Here is a 25,607-nt window from a genome sequence, read left to right on the forward strand (position 1 = left end):
TGTCCCACAGGACAGTGGCCTGCACACCTTCCATTGTTTAAAAGCTACACACACTCACTCACTATTTAGCAAAATACTTGCTTACCCAATTAGTCACAGGATCATTGGTTGCCTCTTGCTGATATCAACAAGGCTCTAGCTAGTGGAGGAGATGTAGACTTACATTACCATAGGACAGCTCTACTCTTTCCTACCAACTTTCTTCTGGCTTTATCCAGTGAGCTTCTTCAGACCCCACTTGATCCTTGGTTTTCAGCTTGCTAAGAGACCCCCCCCCCCCCCAGCTAAGCCTAGCTTGGTCCTCAGTGTCTTCCTCCCAGATCCTCCCAGAAAGCTGGCCTAGGGATCTCCTCCAGAAAAACTGGACCCAGGAACTCTGAAGCTGCTGCTCAGGCCTCAGACTATGTATGCTCTTTTCCTCCACCTTCTGGGCACACCTCCCCAGGCATTGGATGGAGTCCGATAAATATATAGATTGCATGCCCTATTCTTCCTACAATTCTAGAATTCTCTAAAACACTGGAGAAGTAACAGAGCAGAAGTCTGTGAGATAATCAACTAAACAATCAACCCCTGTTCCACTGATTACAGAGGAGCTAAAGAAAACACTGCACTGCACTGATGGGTGCTGATATGCCGCACTTATGGGCAACACTGATGGGCATCAATAGGCAGCCCTGATAAGCAGGCACTGATGGGCAGAGATAGGCTGCACTTATGAGCAGGCACTGATGGGTATGAAAGGCAGCACTGACAGGCATCACTAATAGGCACTGATTGGCATAACTGAGGGGCACTGATGGGACTGCACTGATAAATCTGGGCACTGATTGGCATCACTGATGGGAACTGATTATCTGTGCAGATCTCCCCTGTGAGGTAATGCAGCTGATCGGCTTTCCTCTCCTCATGCGTTGTCATAACTGCCATTTCCTTGTTTGTAAATGTGACCAGTTGTGATTGGACACAGCTGACAACATGGGTAAAGAGCCTCGTCATTGGCTCTTTACTGGGATTGGTGGTGCACTGTGTCCCAGGGACAGAGTGCACCAACATTTGCTGCACGCTCCGCTAGGCACGAAAGTGCGGCGAGAGTGGGAGGACTTAATAAGCAGTTAAGCTGGCCATACACTAGTAGGATTTTTTAAGAACATTTGTACACTTTTCTAATCATTAGTGAAGTAAAATTGTTGTCCCTTTTCGACCACAGTCATGAAAAAATTCCATGGCACAGAATATAAATCTTTTCTCAGACTAGCCAATTTTTAACAGTGTATGTGATTTTTGTTTGAAAAATTACATTAATTTCAAAATCAGATATTAACCACTTGCTTACTGGGCACATATACAGGCATACCCCACTTTTAAGTACACAATGGGACCAGAGCATGTATGTAAAACGAAAATGTACTTGAAGTGAAACAATACCTTTTTTCACTTCTAGGGTGTAGTGGGGGGTCCAGAGCTGTAGTGGGGGTGTAAGGAGCTGTAGTGGGGGTGTCAGGGGCACACTGGAACAGGGCGGGGTATGCTCTCGGAGCTTCAGCTCCTTCTACTGCGGCTGCAAAATGTCTGTAAAGTACTTGTAAGGCACTTTACATACACTCGCAGGTAAGTCCTTACTTGCGAGTGTATGTAAAGTGAGTGTACTTAAAGCGGGGTATGCCTGTACCCCCCTCCTGCCCAGGTGAAATTTCAGCTTTCGGCACTGCGTTGCTTTAACTAACAATTGCACGGTCGTGCGACGTGGCTCCCAAACAAAATTGACGTCCTTTTTTCCCCACAAATAGAGTTTTCTTTTGGTGGTATTTGATCGCCTGTGCGGTTTTTATTTTTTGCGCTATAAACAAAAAAGAGCGACAATTTTGAAAAAAATACAATATTTTTTACTTGTTGCTATAATAAATATTCCAATTAAAAAAAAAACACACACATTTTTTTCTCAGTTTAGGCCGATACGTATTCTTCTACATATTTTTGGTAAAAAAAAAAAATCGCAATAAGCGACTGGTTTGCGCAAAAGTTATAACGCCTACAAAATAGGGGACAGAATTATTATTTTTTATTATTTTATTTTTTTACTAGAAATGGCGGCGATCTGCGATTTTTATTGGGACTGCAACGTTATGGCGGCACATCGGACACTTTTGACACATTTTTGGCGCCATTCACATTTATACTGCGATCAGTGCTATAAATATGCACTAATTACAGTATAAATGTGACTGGCATTGAAGGGGTTAACACTAGGGGGTGAGGAAGGGGTTAAATGTATTCCCTGCATTGTGTTCTAACTGTAGGTGGAGGGGGGGTGACTGGGGGGTTGACCGATCTGTGTCCCTATGTACAAGGGACACAGATCGTTCTCCTCTCCAGAGACAGGACGCTGTCTCAGTGTAAAACGGCAATGAGAGATGATCTCATATGTTTACATATGAGATCATCTCTCATTGGCCGCACAGATCGCAAATGGCCACTCTGATTGGCCGTTCGCGGCGATCTGTAATTGGCTGTGTCCAAGGGACACGGCCAACACAGAGTTTCCCCGCTGCGCGCTCTGGAGCGCGCGCGGGGAACGCGCAAAGGGGCAGACGTCAATTGACGTCCACTTGGATTTTCGGATCCGCGCTGTAGCCGTCATTTGACTATAGCGCGGATCCCAAGCGGTTAAAAGCAAATTTACATTTTGAGGTACTATTGAACAATATTCATTGGGTCATTGAATGTACTAAAAATGTTCATGTGAATGATCATATATATATGCGTATGAAAATCTGCTAGTGTATGGCCAGTTTTAGAGGCTGTGATTGCAGGTCTGTAATGGGGGCAGATAGCTATATAATGACAAGCAGATGCTTCTGACTATGGTTTCTGCTGTGATCTGGTGACTTCCATTCATGGACCCAAACCCAACATATGTTTATAGTACTGGTACAGGCACAAATGCCCTCTTTCCCTCATTGTAGTCTGTCCCTGATTTTATTTTCTAAAAGCTTACATAAGAAAGATATGAAAAAGAATCAAAAATGAATCTACTGATTTTAAAAATGTTTACTTTTTAGGTCTTAACCTACAAGGCCTTTAAGAGATTCAGGTCCTCTTTGCAAAAGATCAAGGTGGCTTCTACACTCACAGTTAGAAGCAATGAAGAAGCCATTTCGTTTTAAAGTTTATTATAAATTAATTACACTCAAAGTACATTTTTAACCTTTCACAGAATAATACTCCAGTTCCACGTTTTATAACAATGGCATTTACATAAATATATTACCCATTACCCATGGAAAAACCACTGTGGTTGCACATGTGCTTGTGGTACCAAGAAGTGATAAAAGCAATCTTGGAAAACCTTTTTGTAAAAGTCTAAATAAGTAAAATTGGAAATGTCTAGGTCATCCTTCAGTATACTGAGTTTTTGGTGCTGCTGGTCATAGTACATGATTTCTTAGTCATGTGAGTTTCAGGAAAAAATAAGTATCACTTGTTGGTCAGATTGACACCTAAATAGAAGTCCACCCTAACACTAAAATCAATGCATCTACAGACATCCACGATCTAACACTAACCTATATAACCATGTAAACAAGAAATCAGTATTAATTTTTTTTCCTAAAGCCGATCCGACCCGATCCCACGCTGAGCTGTCAACTGCGGCTTTGCTATGGAGGTGGGTGCAGAGAAGGCAGCCAACAACGAAAGACCCATAGTAACGCTATTGGTGATGCCACTTTCCATTCATTTCACAGCCATTGTCGGCTGTGTCCTCTGCAGAGATTTTCACTGCTAAAGACCGGACTGTATCGGCTTAAAAAAAGGTATATATACTGATTTCTTCTTTACAGGGCAATAGGTTAGTGCTAGATTGTGGATGTGTGTAGATGCAGGGATTTTAGTGTTAGGGTGGACTTCTAATTTAAAGTGACAATATACATTATTCTTATTCTCCAATAAATAATTCAAATACTGTACATTGACTACTTAATGGCTCTGTAATCCATTTTCAATAAATCTTTTTAAAACCAAGTATATATGTTCTTCTTACCAGATTGTGCTCAATGGCCAGTATCTGCAGCTTTTTTAAATCTTTAGCATGGTTACCATATTTTATTTAATCTATTTCTATAGGATGTCATGGCCATCCACATGGTCATCATCTTCCTCAAGGACTATATCAAAATATGGCTTCTTTTTAGTTGGCTGATATATTGGTCTTGCAATGAGCTGTTTCTGGGGCTCATTCTTTTTGATTGGCCAAGTCCCTGTTCTAGTCCTACTCCTGGTTTCCTCCATTCCAGCATTTTCTTTAAGATTTTGTGATGGTGAAGGTGGTAAGTTGGTACCAGGCCTAGTTAGGATCCCTGCTGGCTCCATAAATACAGAATTGCTATCATCTTGACCTGAAACAAAAAAATAAATTATGATTGTAATAATCCATAAAAATGTGTAGAATAAACCCCCACAGAAAATTTTGTACTAATCTCTAATGGCCAATTTGTGGACTAAATCATTATGAGGCTTTTTAATTTGTCCCAAAACTATTAGGCCTCTTGCACACAGGAAATTTTGCTTACTCTCTTCAAAGTCTTTCCTCCTGCCAGCAGCATTATGGCAAAAAAAGCCTTATGCTTAAAAAGTGTGCAATGCGTTTTAAATGCATTTACAAGTGTCAAAAGCTTGGACGTTAATTCATTTAATTGGCCAGAATAATAATTTATTCTGGCCTTTGAAATTAATTAACACTCAAGAACTAAACACGCCTAGCATTAACCCCTGTTTTGATGCATTTACATGCGTTTACAAGCGCCAAAGCATTTATTTTTTTGCCAAATATCTGCTGCACTATGTGTGCATGTGCCAGCTTAGATGCCCCTAGAAGCAGCTGTAAAAACATCCAGCGTGCTTGAGGCCTTACAGTATTACTAAACCCAGGTCCCTGTATTCACTATATCTGGTCTCCCAAAGTACACAAAGCATGGAAATGCAATCATTTTAACCACTTCCTTACTGGGCACTTAAACCCCTTCCTGACCAGAGGACTTTTTGCGATTCGGCACTGCGTCGCTTTAACTGACAATTGCGCGGTCGTGCGACGTGGCTCGAAAACAAAATTAACGTCCTTTTTTCCCCACAAATAGAGCTTTCTTTTAGTGGTATTTGATCACCTCTGCGGTTTTTATTTTTTGCGCTATAAACAAAAATAGAGCGACAATTTTGAAAAAAAAAAATATTTTTACTTGTTGCTATAATAAATAGCTCAATTTTTTTTTTTTACGTTTTTTTTTTATCCTCAGTCTAGGCCGATACGTATTCTACATATTTTTAGTAAAAAAAAAAAAAAAAATCGCAATAAGCGACTGGTTTGCGCAAAAGTTATAGCGCCTAAAAAATAAGGGACAGAATTATTATTATTATTTTTTTTTTTTTACTAGAAATGGCGGCGATCTGCGATTTTTATTGGGACTGCGACGTTATGGCGGACACATCGGACACTTTTGACACGTTTTTGGCGCCATTCACATTTATACTGCAATCAGTGCTATAAATATGCACTAATTACTGTATAATTTTTTTTTTTACTAGAAATGGCGGCGATCTGCGATTTTTATTGGGACTGCAACGTTATGGCGGACACATCGGACACTTTTGACACATTTTTGGCGCCATTCACATTTATACTGCAATCAGTGCTATAAATATGCACTAATTACTGTATAAATTTTTTTTTTTACTAGAAATGGCGGCGATCTGCGATTTTTATTGGGACTGCGACGTTATGGCGGACACATCGGACACTTTTGACACATTTTTGGCGCCATTCACATTTATACTGCAATCAGTGCTATAAATATGCACTAATTACTGTATAAATGTGACTGGCAGGGAAGGGGTTAACACTAGGGGGTGAGGAAGGGGTTAAATGTGTATCCTAATTAGTGTTCTAACTGTGGGGGAAGGGGGGTGACTGGGGGAGGTGACCGATCTGTGTCTCTATGTACAAGAGACACAGATCCGTCTCCTCTCTCCCCTGACAGCACCGCTGTCTGCGAGAGCCGGGAATGAGAGATGATCTCATATGTAAACATATGAGATCATCTCTCATTGGCCGCACAGATCGCCTAGGAAACGGCCGCTCCGATTGGCCGTTCACGGCGATCTGTGACTGGCTGTGTCCAAGGGACACGGCCAGCACAGCAGTTCGCCGCTGCGCGCTCGGGAGCGCGCGCGGGGAACGCGAAAAGGGGCGGCCGTAAAAACACGGCCTCCCAGAGAAGTAGAGCCACCCGGCGGCCGTATATAGTCGTACGGCCGTCGGGAAGTGGTTAATAAATCTAAACTGCTGAATACCCTTTCTCATCTGCAGTATATAGAAGTTGGGTGACTTCTATCAGCACCAGCTTGTAGGAGGAATTTTCATACTGCACTCTCAGTCCTATCAGGAATGGATGCAGGACCCCTGACTCTCTGTCTGGGTAGTGCTGATTGGCCCTCTGCTGATCATATGCACTCTCCAAAGACAAATTTTTTTTTTATGGCAATACACACCAAACTGAGCATGTGCAGACTGACTCCACTAACTAGAAATGTTTTGGGGGCAGGATCTGTGCATACAAAATCAAACAGACTTTTTTACAAAATGCAGAGGGTTAAGGTTCCACAGTGAGTATTACACTGCATATACAGACTGATTTTACTGTTCTGGGTTTAGTAACACTTTAACACCACATGACTAGAGCCCTAGACTTTGCAGTGCTGTGAATTTACACTTTTTCACCTTGTAAATATTGATGATTATTCTTTGGGGGCCAAATTCTCAAAAGAGATACGCAGACTTAACTCAAGTTTTCTAAATTTACACGGCGCGTATATTTGCGCACGATCTTCAAAACGACTTAAGCAAAGATTTCCGTATTTTCAGCCGTACTTAAATTAGTTACACCTGCGCATCCCCGGGCGCAAATTACGCTAGGCTCGCCGCTGTTTTTGATAGGCAAAGATGCAAATGAGGGAGTTAGGGCGATTCTCAGAATTAAGTGTGTGTGCCGTATTTTCCGCCCTGTGCGCACCTGTTAGTTTTTCTGACTAAATTTCCACATTATAAAACCAGCCCTAATTTTACACATGCTGTGGAAGGGTTTGCTGTAGGTAGTGACTAGAGCTTAGAGCTATAGTTGAGAAGGATCTTTGTGTAAAAATGCCAGGACCAGCTATGATTCTGACGGCACTTGCTGCCTTACAGGCACAAAGGAGGAGGAGGGCACAGAGGAGGAGGATGAGGGCACAGGCGCGAGTTTATCGTCCACGGCGTGATCTTTGGCAAATGCCAGATTATGAGGTGATTGGCAACTACCGGTTTGATAGGGAGGCCATCCTGGAGATCACCCAACTTCTTCAGGAGGATCTTATCACCCCAACCAGACGCTCCCATGCCCTGACACCTCTACAAAAAGAGATGGCAACCCTCCATTTTTTAGCCAGTGGCTCATTCCAGCGTGCATCTGGAGGTGTGGCTGGGATGGTGCAGTCAACAATGAGCAAATGTGTCCATCAGGTGGTCCCTGCCATACTGCGGCGCATGAGCAACCAGTTTGTGATGCCCACCCAGGAGGAGCAGCGTGTGCAAGCCATGACAGACTTCTATAACATTGCTGGCTTCCCAAGGACCATCGGGGCGATAGACTGCACCCATGTGGCACTACAGGCCCCCCATGAAACAGAACACCTGTTCAGAAACAGGAAAGGCTGGCATTCGATCAATGTCCAGGTGATCGTAGATGCCCATGGCCTCATCTGGCACGTTTGTGCCAAGTTTCCAGGGTCGTGCCACGACAGTTACATCCTACGGCAGACCAAGATCTACCAAGACTTGGAGCAGAATGTGTATGGAGACAGCTGGCTGATTGGTGAGTGACATTGGTGTCAGGTATGCCCCCCCCATGATGCAGACATCACAAGGGGCACATGCATGACTAATATCCTCCTGTCTTTTCCCTTACAGGTGACTCAGGATATGCGTTGGGACCCCACCTGTTGACCCCCTTTAGGAACCCCCAAACACCCGGAGAACGGAAATTCAACGAGGTGCACATCCAGACCCGGGCAATAGTAGAGCGGACATTTGGCCTTCTCAAGTCCAGATTTAGATGCCTTGACAAGACTGGGGGTACACTCTTGTATTCCCCAGACTTTGTCTGCCAAATTATTGGGGCATGTTGCATCCTCCATAATTTTGCTTTGAGAAGGGGCCTGCATGTTGATATATGTCCTGACCTAATCCCCCACCCAGGCAACCCCCCCCCCCCAAACCCCTCTACCCGGACTGCTGAGGGCCAGGTAATAAGGAGACAACTGGCTGAAGGCATCTTTGCCCAGTAAATGGACCCTAATTATCTTTATTTTTTTGCTTTGCCCAGAATAAATCACAGAGATTATGTGACCTTTAAATATTTTCTTTGCACATAAAATGCACATTACTTATATGCCAATGAGAATGTTTTTTTTTTGTTACAAAACGCACATTAATTATCTCACAATGAGAATGCATGAATGCACGTCACTGTGGTCCCTAGCACAGACACATCACATGCACATCGAATTGGATTAGATCCAAGTACCCCCCCCTTTGGTACTTGGGATCAGTAACGCCCCGCCACGGCTCCAATTATGTCACTGTGCATTCATACACCATTCAGGAACCTAGGATGACTTCTCCCTGGTCCTGGGGATCCATACTCCACCAAAACTGAGGGTGACACCCTTATGTTTTCAGGAATGCCACCCCCCCCACATTCACACATCATTCACACACATAAACCAAATCATAAGTACAGTAGCAAAAAAAAAAAAAGTACCCCTGCAAATTAAGGATGTTGCCGAGTGCTCCTTCTGGGCTGCCCACGGGCACGGGCACGGGGACGGCCACGGCCGACTGGGGGATCTTCACGGGGGGGGGTCTGTGCAGGGGAGGGAGTATTTTCAGGGGGGGGGTCTGTGCAGGGGAGGGAGTATTTTCAGGGGGGGGTCTGTGCAGGGGAAGAAGGAGCCTCCCCTGGTGTCTGTCCTCCTGCTGGCCTTCCCTCCAAGGCAACGGCTATCCTTGTCAGACAGGAAGTAATGTCAGCCGTATTGCCCTGCACAGCCCGGGTATTGGCCTGCACAGCCTGGGTGAGGGCAGTCACCTCCTGGGCCACGCCTGTTGTGGCGTTCCTCAGGTCCCACAAACAGGTGATGACCCCCACTGAGTTGGTGGCCACGTCACCCAGTGACTCCCTCATTGCACCCAGGCTGCGCTCCACCTTGGTCATCGTTTTTTGGATTGCAGACAGACTGCGGGTCTGCCGGACATTGTCCCTCAACAGACTGACCGGCAGACGCACCAACCCCCCCCTGTTTTCCGGGGTCGGCCTCCTACTTGCCCCTGAGGCTTGTGGCCTTGGAGGAGGAGTTGGAGTGAGCCATGGGTGCTGCTGCATGTTGGAGGAGGGTTGGAAGGGGCGACCCATGATGGTAGCCTGACTGCTGGGCGCCTGTGGGGTTCCCTCAGGGGATGACTCTTGGCCCATCATGATTTGCTGCCCAATCACAATATTGTCATCTTCCTCCCCCTCATCCTCCTCCCACTCAACATCCAAATTAGGGGAGTTGTGGGCACTCCCCTCCCATGGCGAATCCTGCCCTTCTTGGGACTCTGCATCAGCCTGTCTTGGGGGTGGTGCAGCAGCCTGCCCTGATGGGCCAGCAACCTCCTGACCTGATGGGGCTGCCACCTCCTGGGCTGATGGGGCTGCCACCTCCTGACCTGATGGGGCTGCCACCTCCTGACCTGATGGGGCTGCCACCTCCTGACCTGATGGGGCTGCCACCTCCTGCCCTGATGGGCCAGCAACCTCCTGTCCTGATGGGGCTGCCACCTCCTGGGCTGATGGGGCTGCAACCTCCTGGCCATCTGGGGAGGACACAAAACAATCACAGGTTGTTGGATCCACACACTTGGCACATCTTCCCTTCCCCCACCCACACATGCTAATCACCAGATAGAAATTCCAAAAAATTACCTGTCCTCATAAGAGGATCATTGTCAAAGCCAGGCAGGCCCACCACCTGCTGTGGGTGGAAACACTGGGCCACTGCCCATTCCTCCTCACTCATCCTGACTGGGCAGGGTCCCCCTCCTCCAGTGCCCCTGGTATGGGCATGCAGCGTTGCCAGCTTGTTCCGGGACACGCTCCTTAAGTCATTTTTTTTTTTTTGTACTCCAGCGATGGTCCTGGTCTCCCCCCCCCCGCCGCATTGATCCGATCGGTAATAGTTTTAAGGATCTCCTTCCTCCTGGCCGGGGTGGTGTTGTGGCTCTCAGGGCCATGGAGAAATCGCCCAAATTTAATGACGCCCTGAGCAAGTATATGCTTCTCTGCCAGGGTAAAATTAAGCTTCCTGCGCTTGGGAGCCATGACAGACAAGACCCAGCAACAGGGAACTCACCCAAAAATCAAACAACAATACACACACACAACAAAGAAAATAAAAACAAGCAAAAAAAAAAATATACAGACAGCTACTATAAATTCAAAAACAAACAGGCAAAAAAGGACAACAAAAAACAATCACACACCAAAAAAGAAATACTTATCAAAAACAAACAGGCAAACAATCAAAACAAATAACAAATTAGCAAAAACAAACACCAACTATACCCTCCAACTCCACAAACACTTTTCTCACAAACAAATCTTACCAACAAACACTGACAAACGTTCAAAGCAGAAGCAACTTGCTTTAGGAAGGGAACACAGGGAAATACTTTTGCAATAGAAGTCTGTTTGACTGGGGCTATTTAGACACAGGGCGATCTTCAAACTAAGTACGCTTGGCCTTTTACCTATCTCACTGATTGCGATGACCAAAGTTCTGCACATGCGCAGTGAGGTCCAGATTCGTGCGCGCATGCGCAGTACGGCCGGCACTTCATTTGCATTGGGGCACGGCTCATTACAAAGAGCCACGCCCACTTCATTCCCACTTGCCATAACCACGCCTTACGCATTGAAACTTAGGTTAAGGATGGCGCAATTTTGTGCGCAAATGCGCTGAGAATACGGTACTTACGACAACAACTTAGGGCGCCGTAACTTAAATGACATAAGTTAGATAATCCTAAATTTACACAGGTTTTTGAGAATTTGGCCCACAATGTGTTAATATTTGTATTTTACATTAAAAACTTAATATTTTTGATTGAGACTCAAGTAATTTGCATTTTCACACAGACATACTAAATATGTCAAATTTTGCTCAGTATATTGTACAAAAGAAGGACAATCTGTAGAAATATTATAGTAAATGTAGGATGCTTTATGTAAAAGATTATTAGGACAAACACATTAATATTAATAATGTTTTGTTATTATGGATATTACCTTGCAAAAAATGCAGGTTATGATCTTCTCTTGTTTTATAACGGTCATGGGGCAGTGATAAATAGCGTACATTCCGGACATTTGTCTGTGCAATAGAAGTTAGGACAATAAAAACAAAGTGTAAATTTGACGGTGGGCGGACGGCAAGTGGTTAAAGAAAAAAAACACATCTTGTTAGTGTTTTGCAAATAATTACTCATAATAAATAAATAATAAATAAATAACTACTTGTTCATAAATTTGGGCAAAAATGTATTCTGCTACGTTTCTTTGGTTAAAAAATATTATATGTATATTATTTTGTTTGTGTGAAAGTTATAGAGTCTACAAATAATGGTATATACAGTATAATATATAGATCTAGATCTATAGATAGATCTAGATCTACCTATCTATATAGATAGATAGATCTAGATCTATCTATAGATCTATATTTATCTATCTATCTATCTATCTATCTATCTATCTATCTATCTATCTATCTATCTATCTATCTATCTATCTATCTATATATATATATATATATATATATATATATATATATATATATATATATATACATATATATATACACACACAGTATATATAGATATAGATCTATATATCTATATAGATATAGATATATATAGATCTATATATTTATATAGATATATATAGATCTATATCTATAGATCTATATATATCTATAGATATAGTTATATATCTATAGATATATATTTAGTTAATATATAACTCTTTTCTTGAGCCCCTAAAATGCCAGCACAGTACAAACACCCCCAAAATGACCCCAAGGTATTTGGTGAGAGACATGGTGAGTTTTTTTATGTAATTTTTTCCAAAAATGTTTGAAAAAAAAAGTAAATACAATTTTATTTCACAAAGTTGTTTCTCACACACGGCATGGGCATACTTACAATTACAATCCCAAAAACACCTCCTTTAACTCCTCCCAAGTATGGAGATACCACATGTGTGAGACTTTTTTGCTGCCAAGCTGCATATAGGGGCCAAAAATCCAAGGAGTATCTTCAGGCTTTCAAAGGGCATTAATAATGCATCTAATTTCATGACTACCTGTTACATTTCTTAAAGCCCTGAAGTACCAGGAAAAATAACCACATTTCCGAAGTAAAATGTATTTAATTAAAGACCAGATATTTTGCCATAAGTTTTTGTAAAAACATTTTTTACACACAACTGTCAATTAATAAGGTATTTCTCACTCACAGCATGGGCATACTTAGAATCACACCCCACATTCTTCTATTCTTCTTGAGTATGGGGAGACTTTTTTTGTATCCTAGCTGCATAATGGGGCCCAAAATCCAAGGAACGCACTCAATGGGCATAAATTAGGCATTTAATTTCCAGTCTACTTATCTGATTTTGGAAGCCCTGGAGCACCAGGACAGAAGAAAACCTACAAAATAACCATATTTTGGAAAGCAAACACCCAAAAGTATTTAAGGGGCACAATGAGTTTTTTTAAAAGTTAATTTATCGCAAACATTTTTGTTTAATTAAGAAATAAAAGTTAATTTTGTTTTACACAAAGTTGTCAACTAATATGATATCCCTATCGTGAAGTATGGGTATAGCTAGATTTACACCCCAAAAAAAAAACATTCTTCTACTTCTCTCAAGTATGAGGATATCACATATGTGAGACTTTTACGCAGGCTAGCCACATAGAGGGGCCCAAAATTCAAGGAGCATGTAGGAAGGTGCAGTGTGGTATGGCAGCAGTAACTCACACACAGTCCAGTTGCAATAGAAAAAATTGTAGTCAAAAGATATCAGTTCACAACAAGCCCAGTGGAAGGAAGCCTGGGGACACTCACAGGTAAACAGCAGCTTGTAGCAGAGAAGTCAACCATGTTGTCCATCATTAGTTATGATGAATGATGATCCCTATGACCTGCTAGCACAAACACGTCAACCTGCACAAGATGATCTTTTCCCAATGGACTGGTTCTGCAGCTGACAGCTTGGTTGATGGAAGTCAACAAATCGGTAAGTGATGCTGCCAGACCTCACTGACCAAATATAGTATTGAACACATTTAGTCAATGGCATCACATCTGAGGCTCATTAACTTATATTTTTTTTTAGCAAGCCAGCAGGCAGCAGGATCCTTGGTAGCTAGGATGCAGCCGGTTGCCCTGTATCCTAACAACCAATGGTACTGTGTAGCCACTTGTGTCCCAGCAACCAAAGATATTTGTGGCCAGCAAAGTGGAAAATTGCCATTTAGTGGCAGAAATAATAACACCACTAAACAAATAACTTCCTGCAGGTTCAGCAACTGGAGGTTTGGGTGGGCAAATATGGACAAATATGGCAATTTAGTTGGCCCAGTCTACAGCCAGATTTCGGGGTGATGCAGGGTTCAACCCTAATCCCTGCTCAGAAACTGTTGCTGAATGTTAGCCTACTATTCAGTAGATCAAATTGTTATATCTTTACTCAGAAGCTGAAAGACTTTGCTTCACAGGTGCCCTTGATTCTTGATTCTTGAGACTATTCAAAATGAGTTTGCTTATAGTGGGTACCAATTTTTGGCCCTAGTTTTAGGCAATTCTGAACAGGGCATGTCTGTCTTTTCTATGCATGTTTTTGTGATCCTTATGACGTCAACATATGTAACATATTTTCATTGCATCTATTGAGTGATTAAAGGCCAGTTGTGATAATCATCCTTCCATAATTTAAAGATTTCCACAAAAAGTGCATTCTATGACGAAGGTGATTCTTTGCTATTGTGTGTCACATCAATCTAATTACAGTTACGTATCCCCTACTTTGGCAGAAACAAAGAAGACAAAATTAGTATGTATTATGATAAACCACGAATAAGTCTTGTGGGTCAATTTACCTGTATATATGTAAAAACTATTTGTCTATTACCTGTCTTCCCCAGGGCAGACTGTTTCCTTTCCTCATACTTGAATAGCGACGAGTGAGGATTTCTCTGTTTTGTCTTTCATTATCTTCTTTCGGTAAGTTATACTTTACATATGAAGATGTCTAAAAGAGAAGGTCAAAACTTAGTGCAATAACGTTTGTAAGACAACATTACTTATTTGTAAGATACATCATCATTGTATTCAGTTGTGTACCAAACATTGTTTGGTTGAAGTTATTCTTTAAGTTATTATTTCAACGTGTCCTTAAAACATCTGAAAATGCGGTTAAGTTAATTTATGCCTGGACTTTCTTTTAACTTCCACCTATTGTAAGCCAACAGAGGGTTATGGATTTAGATTTCCATTAGGCTTGCTTGGTTTGTAAATAGTCTATATTCACACCACTACTTTGCTCCTTGCCGTTTTATATCACACTGTGACTTTCCATTTTTGTCACCACCAATCCACTTGTCTAAGTTAAAATCAACTGCCGGTATTTTATTTTCTGCAGATAAAAATAGGCCACAGGCAGGCAATATTAGGAAAAGTAAGTATTTGATAGAAAAGTAGAATGAAAACAATACACATACAGAGGGATCAATTCTCTCTCATGCAGTGCACAGGTCTGGTCTTCCCCAATGTCTCCAGATTTGCCCTGGAAAAGTTCTGGTCTCTCCTGTGTACATGGGGTTGTGTCTCTTGTAGTCCAAGGCCCCATTCCTTTGTCTTGTACAGTGCTCCTTGGGGACTATATGTTCCTTATCCATTCCAGCTGCCTTTCTACACAGTGCCACCTCCCTGCCGCTGATATGCTTAAGCTACTGCCACCAAGAGGGATAGAGGAAGCAGGAGTGAACAGAGAACACACAACCACTCTGATGCCTCCAGTTGGGGGGGGGGCGAGTGGGGGAGTGGGGGAATCCACACAGTGTCCACTCTGCTAACAGCCAGCCATGCACAGCAGGGGATGGGGGAAGAAAGCCCACAACACAGCCAGACTGTCCATGCCAGCTGTCTCTCTGATCCTCACACAGCACAGCTGGCAGCACACACAGGAGGGGGGGGGGGTAGCCCAAGCATTCATTGGCACCTGGTTACACCAAGAATGGAGCAGTTATACAATGACAATGTAACTCCTGTGAACATGTGTAGAAGTTAGATTGGTAGAGAGACTGCCAAAGGAGAAAGTCGCCGGGGGAACCTTGGATGAACAGCAGGGAGCAGGAGCCTCAAAGAGCCACGGATGGATGCAGGCTTCTGGACCGAGCTGGCATCCATCCATGGCTCCCCGAGGCTCCTGCTCCCTGCTGTTCATGGCGCTTGCAGCACATCCCCAAGGGTCACCCGGCGGTTTTCTGTTATTTCACTGGACTTGCCAAGCCCGCATCCACTGAGCAATATGTGAGTGCAATCCATTTTACTGTCATTTAAAGAATTTCATCTTAAATAAATTTTTATTGTTGTACCTGTGCCTGACGCTTCTTGTGTTTATCTTCCACAGTTCCTGGGTTCCCAGCCCTTACTTTAAGCAGTCTCACCACCCACTGCAGCCACATAATAGAGACTCATTTAAGGGGTTCACCCCCCTAAACCTCACTTTGAAACACTGTCAGTGTTTCTCATAAACTATCATCTTTGCATTTTTTTATATCAATATAAGATTGGTGAGCATTTGTGTACTCTGACTGCAACTATCAGGTTCATTTAGCGCTGAATTTCACACAAGCTTTGTGTGTTTTGTATCGTAAAAAGAAAAAGTTGCGGGGGCGCATGCGCGGCGCTGATCGAGATGGTCGCCTGTTAGACCTGCTCCTGGCGCTGCGGGACTAATTTTTCCTATTGGGGGCCATCAAATAACTTTTTACCTCTCAAACTATCACCCCCCAGCCCCGGTGATCGTGGTGTATGTCGGCGACGAAGAAGAAGCAGAAGGGAGCGGCCCAAACCTCTCTAACCCACTACCTCCTCCGCGCGAGGGATCAGAGCAGCATGGCTCAACATGGCGCCGCGGTCTCGGCCTTGCCTCCAGAGTTGGACCCTTCCTCGCAGGCAGAATTCAGTGAGTACACCCCTGCCCTTTCTAAAGCGGACCTTGATGCCAGTCTTGAGGCCATGTATACCCGATTGGCCTCGAAGTTCCAATCTGAACTTAACAAGACATCGCATACTTTATCTCAGGAGATCTCCTCACTGGGCTCCCGTACGGATCTGCTGGAGACCAAACACGACGAGCTGGCCCTCGCTTATAGTGATCTCAGCAGGGAGCATGAAAATTTATCCAATGCTTTTGCACATTTGCAAGCACAAGTCGAGGATCTCGACAACCGGAACCGCCGTCAGAATCTGCGACTGCGGGGGTTCCCGGAATCGATCACGGATCTGATCCCCGCGGTGATTAGACTTTTTAAGTCCCTGCTCCCTGAAAGAGAGGCAGCAGCTTTCACCTACGACAGGATTCATAGGGCGCTGAGGCCCAAGCCTCCTGATGACAAACCCCCCAGAGACATTATACTCTGTCTTAAGGACTTTCTTATCAAAGAGGAAATCCTTAGAGCTGCCAGAAACACCCCTCGGATCACTCTGGATGATTTTACAATACAGATCTTCCCTGACCTGTCCCCTGCCACTCTGGATCGGAGGAGAGGGATGAAGGAAGTTACTACAGTACTGCAATCGGCTCGCATCCGTTACAAGTGGGGGTTCCCGTTTAAACTCTCCATCCCCCATAATGGATCCACATATGTTGCCACCTCATTGTTTGAAGGAAAGGAAATCCTTGTTAAGCTTGGTCTTCTGGACGCAGCAGAGATTCGTCGCCCTCCCCTGACACCTCGTCCTTCTCAGATCTGGCAGACACCACCTTCTAGACGTAACGGGAGGAGGATTCGCTATGGTGAAGGATCCCCGAAGAACTGATGATCTCCTATCCCCGTTGTCTCCTTATTTGTCGTGACAGCACCCCTCCTCAGTTGGGTTTATTTAGTATGACTTACTGCTCTAACTCGATTTTCAGGTTTGGAGTGCGGTGCTGCTGCTTCGGTTCAACTTTTTTATTTTTTGTTTTGCCTAGTTTTTATATTTTATTTTTTCATGGCTCTCTTCTCCGCCCTCATGACTCCGACACCAGTGTTTTCCATATGCAATAGTCCTTCCCGAGACGCCGCAGCATGCTCTTCCCCCTCCTAGCTACCCTCCGGACTGCTAAAAGAATTTCTGTAGTTGTTACTTTCCCCTTTTGGTTTGCGGTCTGGGTCTAGCTGGTGGTGAGACGTGGAAGTCTCTGAATTCCTGTTCTTTTTTTCAGGATTTACTATTTTCCTGATCCCTTTTCAATGACCTTTTTTTCTCTTTTTTTAATTTCTCTATATTTTTGTTGTTTTTATTATGCTGAATTTTCATTATTTTGGTGCAATCTCGTGTCTCTGTTGTTATCGGTTCTCAATCAATGTGATTTCCCCCTTGTCCCACACTTGAGCCGGTGTTTGAGTGTTGTCGAATTGTCGGCTCGGGTCTTGGACCTTGTGTATGTGAAATTTTATATATATGCTTTGGTGTGTTCAGGGGTTGGGGAGCCTGCCTGGAGGGGTTTAAACATGATCTCCCCTCGATACAACTATCTCATTAATATCTTGGATATTCACTTAACAGTAGGTGATTATGACGATCAAATGTATTTCACATAACGTCAAGGGGTTTAATACTCCTCAGAAGCGCAAGAAAGCGTTCTCTCAATATAAACAGCTGGGCGCTAAAATTATCCTTTTGCAAGAGACCCATTTCTCGCGGGCTTCCCACCCCAAATATTTTGATAGGAACTTCCCGCAGGCCTTCTGCTCTCTCCACACTTCTAAGAGCAGGGGGGCTGCGATATTTCTACACTCTTCCCTTAACTTTGTTGTGCAACAGGTATATAAGGATAAAGATAGTAGATTTGTTGTTGTCAAAGGCTTACTTCACAACAGAGAATGTACTATTGCTAGTGTCTACGCGCCTAACGAGGCGGCTGCAACTTTTTTTTCGTCCTTTTTTTTGATCCTGGAGAGGTTCCTGTCTCCCCATATGATTATTGGCGGAGATTTTAATTTGGTCTCTACCCCTTCCCTAGATAGGAGCCATGTTTCTTCCTTCTCTAGGGCTTTCCCCAAGTCCCTTTCCCGTAGATTGACTGATTTGCAGCTGCTTGACTCCTGGCGGGCCCTGAATGTGGGTGCAAGGGAATTTACGTTTTTTTCGCACCCTCATCGAAGTTATGCTAGGTTGGACTATATATTCACCACCCCCGTTATCCTAGCTAACTCCAGTTCAGCCGACATTCATAGTTGTGTGTGGTCAGACCACCATATCACCTCCTTTTCCACAGACTTTGTTGGATTCCCCCCCTCGGCATTCACATGGAGGTTGAATGAGGCCCTCCTGTCGGACCCGTTGGTGGAATCGGAGATCTCCAAATCCATTGACGCCTATTTCTCTATTAATGATATCCCTGAGACTCCGATTTCATCAATATGGGTTGCACATAAAGCGGTGCTTAGGGGGGTTTTCATTAAATTGGCCACTGCCCGAAAGGCTAGGGACAAGCTTCAGATTGTGCGGCTCTCTTCCGAGCTAGATGGACTCTACAGGGATTCTAAATCCCTACTTTTAGACTCCACTAGATCTCTGATTGAGCAAAAACGGTTGGAACTAGACACTTTACTTTCAGCAAAAACCGAAAAAGCTCTGCGCTGGGCAAAAGCTAAGTTTCTGTTGCATAGTAACGCGGCCTCCACTATGTTTGCTAGGAAGTTGAACCAATCCTTCAGACCCCCTCACAGCTATAAATTATCTTCTCCCTCTGGAGGTATAGTCTCACACCCTAAGGAGGTTCTAAAGATCTTCCGGGACTTCTATTCCACTCTGTTGGGCCCTCAACAATCCTCCCCAGCCGGACCCTCCCTTTCTTGGTTTAGGGACCTCCCTTTACCCTCACTCTCCCCGGCCCAGCTAAATAAACTCAATGTCCCTATCTCGGTAGAAGAGATCTTGAAGGTCATCAGCTCTCTTAAAAATTCATCCTCCCCTGGCCCCGATGGATTTTCTGCCCCTTATTATAAGAAATTTTCTGCACAACTGGCCCCCAGGTTGTCTCGGCTTTTTAACTCTGTTCTTCAGGGAGGTTTCTTCCCTGATGAGATGCTCCTTGCAAATCTATCCTTAATCCCCAAGCCAGGTAGGGATCATACTTTGCCCCAAAATTTTAGACCCATCTCGGTCATGAATAATGACGTTAAAATTTTTAGCAGAATTATGGCAGATAGGCTGGGTAATATAATTTCTTCCTTAATTTCCCCCTATCAGGCAGGTTTTATCCCCCACCGCTTTATTACTGACAACATCCGCCTATCCACGAATATTCTCCAAGACGCTGGCCTCTACTCCAGGAAACTATTTATGTTGAGCTTAGATATAAATAAAGCTTTCGACTCTGTTTCCTGGGAATATCTATCTCTCTTACTCCAGAGATTTGGTTTCAGAGGTGAGTTTCTAAATGCGTTCCATGCTCTCTACTCTGGTCCCTGTACCAGGATTAAGATTCCGGGATGTACCTCGGACTTTTTCGGACTTGGTAGGGGAACTAGACAGGGATGCCCGCTCTCTCCCCTAATCTTTGCCCTGGCGATCGAGCCCCTAGCCATAGCCATACTACAACATCCCCTTATTTCAGGTTATAATAAAGCAGGATCAGAGTACAAACTCTGTATGTACGCAGACGACGTATTACTCTTTTTGACTGACCCTTTGTATACATTGCCCAACCTTCTGGACACACTATCCTTATTTGCGGATATTTCTGGCTTAACAGTCAATATATCTAAATCCCTGGCCCTTCCAGTTGGATTCTCCCCTGCGGAGTTGACTCAGATTAAGCAAACGTTCCCCTTCTCTTGGGCCACTTCCTTTCTTCCTTATCTTGGAATTAAACTTTCAGGCGACTTTCACAATTTATTTGACCTTAACTTCCCCCCCTTAATAGCTTCCCTTAAAAGGCTTTTGAAAATCTGGTCCCTATATAAAATCTCCTTTATGGGGAAAATTACGGCAATTAAAATGACCATCCTTCCCAAGATCCTGTATTTGTTCCGAGCCCTCCCCGTTTTGATCCCTAAGGCATTTCTCCTCAGATTTCAGTCCTGCATTAATAGGTTTATTTGGGGTGATAAACCCGCCAGGTTTTCGAGAGATGTGCTCTATAGGTCGGGTAGGCTGGGGGGTCTTGGAGTCCCACAGTTGTGGCTATACTATCTGGCGGGTAGATTCTCCCAACAAGCACAGTGGTCTATCAGATGTCCAAGAGTCCCCTGGGTCAAGTTTGAACGTGATTCAATCCTTCCCCGTTTTCTGCCTGGTCTCCTATGGTTCTCGGGCCCTCGTCCTCCGGAGCTGGCGGATTTTAACCTCCTGGTGGCCCAGGGTCTGAAGCTTTGGAAGCGTCATTGTTCTTCCCTTTCACTGGCCTCTGCGGCTCCCCCGGGCTCTACTTTCCTGGGGGACCACAGGTTGCCTGCGGCTTTTTCGGACCCTGGTTCATTCGGCTGGTGGGTCGCCTCTGGTTTGACCACTCTAGAGGACTTCCAACATAACGATAAATTTTTTTCTTTTGCCCAATTACAATCCCTGAAGGGAGCCCCAGATGAGGAATTTTTTAGATTTATGCAGATCAGACATTTCTTTTTGACACATTACTCATTAACCCTTGCACCTTCCTATACATCTTTTGAATCACTTTGTAGGTCTGGCCCCAGACAAAGAGGACTGATTTCTCTTTTATATAATGTTATGTCATCCACTAGAGACAGAGATAAACTGAAGTATATGGTAAAGTGGGAGTCGGAGTTGGGTCTGGAGTATGAGCTGGAGGACTGGGAGAAGAATTGGCTAAATCTCCGGCAATGTACTGCCTCGCTCTCGTTTCGAGAGACGGCCCTTAAATTTTTCACTCGTTGGTACTACACTCCCCAGCGCATACACCAGATATTCCCCCAGACCTCTCCTAACTGCTATAGGGGCTGTCCTGTTGTGGGTTCCTTCTTTCATATCTTTTGGGACTGCGTGCATGTCTCATTGGTCTGGAAGGGGGTCTTTGATCTTGTTGATAAATTAGGGGGTGATCAAGCAGTTTTATCATTTAAACACTGTCTATTATTTGAAAAGATCCCGGATACTCCAAAATCTCTCAGACGTTTGATCTATACACTTTGCTCCTCAGTCCTCTGGGTGGTGGCACTAAATTGGAAGTCCCCGGTGGTCCCCTTCCCTCAGGTCCTCTCCAGGATGGACCAAATTATGATGGCTGAACTAATTTTTCACAAATTGAATGACACAATACCTATTTATGATGCGAAATGGAACCCATGGCGGCTCCACCGTATCCAGTCGCAACTTTGACAAAATGCACCCTAACTTAGAGATACGAGGCACAATTCCTCTTTTTATATCTTTTTCTGACTCTCTCTTTTCAGCATAAGTTGAGTTTTACTTTTCTCTTCTTCTTTTTTATTTTTTTTATTTGTCCTTCTCTCTTCCCCCATCTCCCTACATTGCTCTCTTTTCTGGAGTTTCTATTTACATTGCAACCCTCACCTTGTAGACCGTGTTTACTTACCGTACTGTTTTGGTGGGCCCTTTATGTTCTATAAGGGTTGTTGATTACTAGACTAAAACTTACTTTTAGTTTGATATACATGTTTTGGATCTTAGATGATCTTTCTTTCCATTGGCTATGTTTGTTACTTTGTTTTTTATTACTCCATTACTTATGCCTAAATGTCATTCCTCTCAATGCAATGTAATGTACCTTGCTGTCTTCTGTGTATTTACTAATAAAACTTTGAAAGTAAAAAAAAAAAGAAAAAGTTGCCTGTGACTAAATGGAAAATCACAGCAGAACTCATGGGGACTTCTTAAGGACCCCGCTTGAGAAACCTTGGCTTAATATATATACAGTAAGCATAGCAATTTTTCATGCATTTACACAGTTAAATAATATCACCTATTTTTGCACCAAAGAAGACTATTATGAACTATCATTTAAATGTTATAAAATGTGATACACCTTACCCTTCGGCGAATGTGATAGAGACTGTTTGTTAATATATCTTTCATGTGAATTATGTCTTCAGTGGAAAATGTGTTTGAAGTATTTCTTTTTCTGCAAATGATAAAACAAAAATTACATTGTTGGCTTCTGCGGCAGTATCATTAAAATAACACCATACCGTAGTGCTTGTAAAGCAATTTATTTGCTGCATAGTTTGCCCACAGTTTTCTGTCTGGGTTGCTTTCTATGAGGAATCTAGTCATGGAATCACCATAGAGCAGCCTCCCTCAGCCATTTTACCCCATAGGAACTCCTAAAATAACTTTCAAGTCATGGAGAACCCTAAATAAAACAAATTATTCCGGGGCCAGTGGGCTCCATACATTGATTGACAGCTTAAAAATGCATTGGTATCACGCTGCTGGCTTTGACCCAGGAACTATGCAGGTACCATCAAATGGGAGGTCAGTCAACCACAGCTCATAGAACCCCCGGGAAACTTTGGAGCAACCCTAAGGTTTTATGGAATCCCAGTTGAGAATGGCTGCCAGAGAGGATAATATAAGTCCTTCTGACTGTAAGACCCCTTTCACACTGGGCACTTTTCAGGCATTTTAGAGCTAAAAATAGCATCTGAAAAGCGCCTCTCATGCCTCCCCAGTGTGAAAGCCTGAGTGCTTTCACACTGGGGTGGTCGCTTGCAGGATGGGAAAAAAGTCCTACAAGCAATATCTTTGGGGCAGTGCAGGAGCGGTGTATATACTGCTCCCAAAACCCCCAGCCTATTAAAATGAGAGGGGGCAGCGCTGCCGAAGTGCCTGCAAAGTGATTTGGCAGTGCCAAAACACGGGCGATTTTAACCCTTTCCTTTGCCACTAGCAGGTGTAAAAAACAAAACACAAATCCTGACAAACTCCAAACATTGATTATGCAAGCATGGGCTGCCATCAGCCAGGATGTGGAAAAAAAAGTTGCGCTAACTGTAAATATTGTAAACCAGTAGCAGCTAGCACCAACAAAAGACAATATTGTGTACAAAGAATAAAAAAGAAAAAGTGCAGCGCTGAGTATTCAGTGAAATGAATCAAAAAATATGGTAAATAATCAAAGTTCAGTGAAAAATCAAAGAAATTTAAAAAAGAAAAAAGAGGGGGACACACCCCCGAGTAATGTGACAGGTAAATAACCTGAAAGGCAGCTAGAAAATGAGATCTAGCTGGATAATGTGTAATATAAACACACCGTGATAAGTGAGGGGACACAAAAATCAATGATAATGAGAACCTCAAATGAAGTCCATATAATTTATACGTGAAACTCCAAAATGTAAATGTGATAGTCCAAGGTCAAAATGGCTTATACAGTCCAAAGAAATATATATATGCAATGTATTTCCTTTTTTGGAGTTGGTCAGAAGTTCTTTGTGGAAAAGACCAAATGACTGTAGAGGAATGGAAGATGTTGTGATCTTCTCAGGTATGGAACTCAGATGTTCTTAATAAGCAGTTGGAACCTCATCAGCAATCCATAATAGTATCCAAATAAACAAGTATAAAGATGGGTACTCTTACCGGAAAGTGTGGACATACACGTCAGCGACGGTATGTCAAACACGCATGTACGAGCTCCTAGGCAGCCGTGATGTCTATGGGGAAGCTGTTTGATGTGCCAGCCTTTAATCCGCCAGGACGGGTCCAATCCAATGAGAGGAGACAGCTCGTGCAGGTGTGGTTCTCAGATGAAAGAGTGTAGTATGCAGGCCAAACGTAGAAACCATGTAAGGGAAAACGTACTCACATAGTGCGGTTAATCCCAAAACAAGCCTTTATTAGGCATAGAAAATAAAAGCCAAAAATAAACAAAAAACTGGATAAAAATATATAAAATAGATAAAAAAGTACAAGCCCAGTGAAAGACGAGTACAAGTGATCACAAGTAAAATATGGCGTAATGAGCAAGTAGCGTATGAGCTATGTACCCGACATGTTTCGAGCGGCAGAGCTCTTCAACTGGGGCATAGTTATGCCCCAGTTGAAGAGCTCTGCCGCTCGAAACATGTCGGGTACATAGCTCATACGCTACTTGCTCATTACGCCATATTTTACTTGTGATCACTTGTACTCGTCTTTCACTGGGCTTGTACTTTTTTATCTATTTTATATATTTTTATCCAGTTTTTTGTTTATTTTTGGCTTTTATTTTCTATGCCTAATAAAGGCTTGTTTTGGGATTAACCGCACTATGTGAGTACGTTTTCCCTTACATGGTTTCTACGTTTGGCCTGCATACTACACTCTTTCATCTGAGAACCACACCTGCACGAGCTGTCTCCTCTCATTGGATTGGACCCGTCCTGGCGGATTAAAGGCTGGCACATCAAACAGCTTCCCCATAGACATCACGGCTGCCTAGGAGCTCGTACATGCGTGTTTGACATACCGTCGCTGACGTGTATGTCCACACTTTCCGGTAAGAGTACCCATCTTTATACTTGTTTATTTGGATACTATTATGGATTGCTGATGAGGTTCCAACTGCTTATTAAGAACATCTGAGTTCCATACCTGAGAAGATCACAACATCTTCCATTCCTCTACAGTCATTTGGTCTTTTCCACAAAGAACTTCTGACCAACTCCAAAAAAGGAAATACATTGCATATATATATTTCTTTGGACTGTATAAGCCATTTTGACCTTGGACTATCACATTTACATTTTGGAGTTTCACGTATAAATTATATGGACTTCATTTGAGGTTCTCATTATCATTGATTTTTGTGTCCCCTCACTTATCACGGTGTGTTTATATTACACATTATCCAGCTAGATCTCATTTTCTAGCTGCCTTTCAGGTTATTTACCTGTCACATTACTCGGGGGTGTGTCCCCCTCTTTTTTCTTTTTTAAATTTCTTTGATTTTTCACTGAACTTTGATTATTTACCATATTTTTTGATTCATTTCACTGAATACTCAGCGCTGCACTTTTTCTTTTTTATCAGCCAGGATGTGTCCCAGAAGTTGATTGGCAGCATGCCAGGGCGAATTGCAGAGGTCTCGAAAAAGAAGGGTCAACACTGCAAATATTGACTCTTTGCATAAACTTTATGTAATTGTCAATAAAAGCCTTTGACACTTATGAAATGCTTGTAATTATACTTCAGTATACCATAGTAACAGCTGACAAAAAGATCTAAAACACTGAAGCAG

General features: G+C 43.2%; 1 protein-coding gene across 1 annotated transcript in view; it reads right to left on the reverse strand.

Moving 5' to 3' along the window:
• Positions 1 to 3,156: 3,156 nt before the first annotated feature.
• The window catches only part of LOC120926473 (sodium/hydrogen exchanger 4-like), a 91,270-nt gene continuing 68,819 nt past the window's right edge, over positions 3,157 to 25,607 (reverse strand). Inside the window, exons 9-12 of the mRNA XM_040336410.1 lie at positions 22,418 to 22,508; positions 14,322 to 14,441; positions 11,415 to 11,499; positions 3,157 to 4,397 (exon numbers count right to left, since the gene is read on the reverse strand). Coding sequence (XP_040192344.1) covers positions 4,120 to 4,397; positions 11,415 to 11,499; positions 14,322 to 14,441; positions 22,418 to 22,508 — 574 coding nt within the window. The 3' untranslated portion in view covers positions 3,157 to 4,119. The remainder of the gene's footprint in view (positions 4,398 to 11,414; positions 11,500 to 14,321; positions 14,442 to 22,417; positions 22,509 to 25,607) is intronic.

Source organism: Rana temporaria, chromosome 2, assembly GCF_905171775.1.
Source record: "Rana temporaria chromosome 2, aRanTem1.1, whole genome shotgun sequence".
In the NCBI taxonomy this organism is placed as follows: domain Eukaryota; kingdom Metazoa; phylum Chordata; class Amphibia; order Anura; family Ranidae; genus Rana; species Rana temporaria.